This window comes from Lactuca virosa, chromosome 1 (genome assembly GCF_052849685.1).
Source record: "Lactuca virosa cultivar CGN04683 chromosome 1, Lactuca_virosa_CGN04683_v6, whole genome shotgun sequence".
Classification (NCBI taxonomy): Eukaryota; Viridiplantae; Streptophyta; class Magnoliopsida; order Asterales; family Asteraceae; genus Lactuca; species Lactuca virosa.
Genome location: NC_136426.1, coordinates 24,927,186 through 24,931,181, shown reverse-complemented (window position 1 = coordinate 24,931,181; position 3,996 = coordinate 24,927,186). Strand labels below are relative to the sequence as shown.

The following is a 3,996-nucleotide window of genomic DNA, read 5'->3' as shown; positions in this document are numbered from 1 at the left end:
GGTCATTAAATCCTAACTTATTGAGATAGTCTTGTTAAATGATAGACAATCACCACCCATTATGACTTGACCGTTAACCGAGCTCCTGACTAGATCAAAATGCACCTCCCAATGCTTCATTGGACGTCATAAATGATAGACAGTTATCACCCAATTTGACTTGATCGTCAAGGTTGTAGTTAGCAACCATAGGTGGGGGTGTCAACCCGTATAGATCTATACATAACTCTCTCACTCACAAAGAATAGATCTATACATAACTCTCTCACTCACAACGATTAACAGTTATAAGATTAACTCATAGAACCATACTTATAACCTTATGCATTTAGCCCATATTAATAATAAAAGGAGAAAAAGTATTATATGATTAAAAAACTTCCAGGCTCTCTTCTATGTGGGAAAAACAAAGATAACTTAAACACCAACATATATTAATAGTTTGTGTATCTGAATCCATTGGCTTGGGGTCTTTTTTTATAGAGAATTATTAGTTTACATAGATTTAAGGCATGATTGGACTTTCTGTCCAACATTTATAAATTTTGTCTAGATTAGCTTCTATTTGAAATTTGGAACCTTATATCATTGATTAGTTTGGGCTTCATTGTAATCTACATTTCAATGTGAAGTGTTTATTTTAGCTTCTTACATATTCTATCTTGTGCTGTTTTAATATTTGTTTTGCAAACTCATATATACTTAATCATGCCGAAATAGTTCTTTCTTGTTTCATTGTTTTATTTCAATATTTTTTTATAGTTTATACTTAATTTTTAATGCTATGCAACTTTGAATACAATTATGATCATTATGTTCAGTTATTTTACTCTATTAGTAGTATTAGGTGTCTAAGTGAAATATATGATTCCTATAAATCAACATGATTTCATAGTTTCCACTTCAACCGATTGTTTTTGATATATTTGCAGGTGGTGAGAAAAAAGCCGATAAAAACGTTATATATTTTCAATTTCCATAAAAACTAGAAGATTGTTGTGTAGTACATTGTTGGTTGCATGGCAAGGAGATGTGTATAGAGAAATAGAGTGTATAGAAGATCATTGTTGTGTCTAATAACCATCACCGCCGTCTCCCTCTAGATAGAGAGTAGAAAAATACATATTAAAGGCTAAGTTGCACGGAAACGGATACGGCAACGGGAAACGGATACGGAACGGAAACGGGAAACGACAAAACTCAAAAATTCAAGATACGGATACGGCAATATAAAAATATGAAAACACATATATATATTAAAAAAATTCCAAAATATGTAAAGTTTATACTTTATACATATCGATTTCTGATTTCTGAATTCACTGAATTCTTTCTTGTTCTTGAACGTCGACAGCCAAGCGCGCAAGCAGCCAAGCAGTAAACTGTAAACGATAATATATGAAATCGATTAAAAATTTAAGGACTTAGGGAGACAGCGATCGGTAAAAGACTAATAGTTGTAGGGTAATATCGTATAGCCCATTACACCATTATCCTATTTGGACTAAAGAAGCCCATGCAAAAAAAAGAAAAAAAGAAAAAAATAGGAAACTTTGTTGGAAACTTATCCGATACGTTTCTTGAAACCCTTGATACGTTTAGGAAATGTTTCCTACCGTTTCCCTGCCGTTTCCGTTTCCTCCAAGTATCAGATACGGGTACGGCTACTTGAATGGCGTTTCCATGCATCATAGATTAAAGGTTTCTGCAGGAAATTGAGTGTATAATTCTAGACTATTTCTAAGAACCAAACATTGGTTGTGGGTGGTGGTGATAGAAGGTGGGTTTTGGTAGTGGTGGTGGTGACAGTGTCTACTGGGTAGGAGACGAGAACGGTTAGCTAAGGGATAGGGTTTAGTTTTCATTTCTTATGTTTTAATTACAAATCTATTAAAGAACTAGAGAAAAGAAACTTGAAAGGGAATATTATTAATTTCATATTATACATGGACCAAAATTGTAACAAAGTCTAAATATAAGGACCACATAATTAAAGATCGGACGACAAGTGCAATTTTTTTTCTTTAAAAAAATCTACTCTTAATAATATAATACCAAAGGTGGAGAGACTCTCTCGAGACCGAGTTCAACTCTTGGTGGAGATATAAATGATTATTTAGGAGTAGATCGTTTCAAAATAATAATAATAATAATAATAATAATAATAATATAATACCATGATAGTACACTGTGTTACCAATGGCTTTCTCAACCCCTTCATCAAAATCCTGATACGTTTATAATTTTTGTCACACAAAATGAAATTAAAAAATTCACCAAAAATTAAATTTCCAAAATTGAGGAACAAATCAAACCTCACGTGTGTTTAGTGTTTACATATCAAATATCTAACGCAATATTAACCACCGGTGGCGGGAGTCAGCTACGAGTGGTGGCTGGTCGTGTCATGCCGATCATCTCCACCACGGCCTCCGTCATGAGAGCCACTCTGTTGCTGTTCAGATGCCCCGTGACCGTATATAGGCCGGTATGGGTTTAACCCAGCAAGCATGTTCAGTTGTCCTTCACTGTAACCACCTCCGCCTACACCACCACTGCCACCGCTAATCCCCGGTTGCTGACTTGGCAAAAGCGCCACTGGCGTCGGAAAGTTCATGAAATGCAGCCCACTAGAAACGGCGCCTCTGTATAAGGTGCTGTTATTGACGTTTGGAAAAGTCCATACAGGGTCGCCACCCATGGCTTGCTGTTGGTTAGAATTAGCGACCATCCAAAAATTTGTAGGTATTGATGTGTGACTAGCCGCCATAGCTCCGGAGTTTGACTGAAGTAGATAATTTCCCATCTGTTGCTGGTGGAGCGACGATAAATCCTGCTCCGTGGGCTGTCTACGCTTCCTTCCCATACCCTCCTCCGGCGACTCTGATAACTTCACTGAATTATCTCGTAATTCTTCTTTTGCTTGTATAATCTGATTTAGAATCGTCGTGGATCCAAAATTCAAAAGGTTTGACGAACTATCCGGCCCAATTCCCGGAAAAAGATTTCTTCTTTGTGGGAGAGTAAAATTAGGGTTGAAATAAGTGGATCGGAGCTGAGAAGGAACCGACATACTGGACCCGGAGCTTCGGAGGGAGATATTGAGTGAAGTGAAGTTCGCCGGAATGGTGCCTGTGCCGGTCGCTGCTATGACAGCGGGCTCGGCTTGTTGAAGTAGCCACTCGACGGTTTCTCCGTCAGACTTGTGTCCTAGTTCCCGAGTAAGTTGAAAAACCCTGGCGGCGCAAAGCGCTGGCATACGGATGCGACGGCCACGGCCGTCAACCTTTGTATGTCGATCTTTGGTTGAAGTTCTCTTAGGGAGTTGTTTCTTTGAAAGCTCTGTGGATGAGGTAGCGGCGGCGGTTGAGGTTAGGAGAGTGGAGGCGTTGGATCGAACCATAGGATTTAGGTTATTCTTATTAGTGTCGGTGGCGATTGCAAGTGATGGGTATGCATCCGTGGCGGAGGAGGAACAAACTTCGTCGTCTTTCTTTTCAAGTAGTTGGAAGGGAAAGTTAGGTCTGTGGTGGAAATGATCATATGTACTACCATCCATGACCACAGGTGATCAAATATAAACACACAGACCGATTCACACACATAAACCTGGAAAAAACACACGCCCTCTCTAGCCTTCTTGATCTTTCTTCTCTTGTATGGGTCTTCCCGTCTCTTTCTGATTCTCAAATGGAGTTGAGTTTGTCTGCACTTGATGTTTGCAGCTGAGAGAGAGAGAGAGAGAGAGAGAGAGAGAGAGCCTTAAGGAACAAAGATAATGAATGAGAATTATATGGGTGAGCTTTAAAAAGCTAAAAGAAAATAATAATAATAAAACGAAGGTGAAATTCAAAGTTCGTAACATAAGTGTGCCAAATTACACGTTACTCCCCAGTCCCCAGTCTACCATCACTTAAAATTATCCAACAAGGTACCTCAACTTCAATAAATCTTTTTTCTTGGTCGACAGCTAACTCTAATACGTACACCTTTCCT

The 3,996-nt window shown here is 38.4% G+C and overlaps 1 protein-coding gene across 1 annotated transcript; it reads right to left on the bottom strand.

Annotated features, from left to right (window-relative positions):
* Nucleotides 1-2,130: 2,130 nt before the first annotated feature.
* LOC145153513 (transcription factor TCP15-like) lies at nt 2,131-3,783 on the bottom strand. The gene is made up of 2 exons (XM_079075480.1): nt 2,316-3,783; nt 2,131-2,228 (listed from the first exon to the last, which is right to left on the bottom strand). Exon 1 carries the CDS (start codon nt 3,557-3,559, stop codon nt 2,384-2,386), a length of 1,176 nt encoding a protein of 391 aa, XP_078931606.1. The 5' UTR covers nt 3,560-3,783; the 3' UTR covers nt 2,131-2,228; nt 2,316-2,383.
* Between the last annotated feature and the right edge of the window lie 213 nt (nt 3,784-3,996).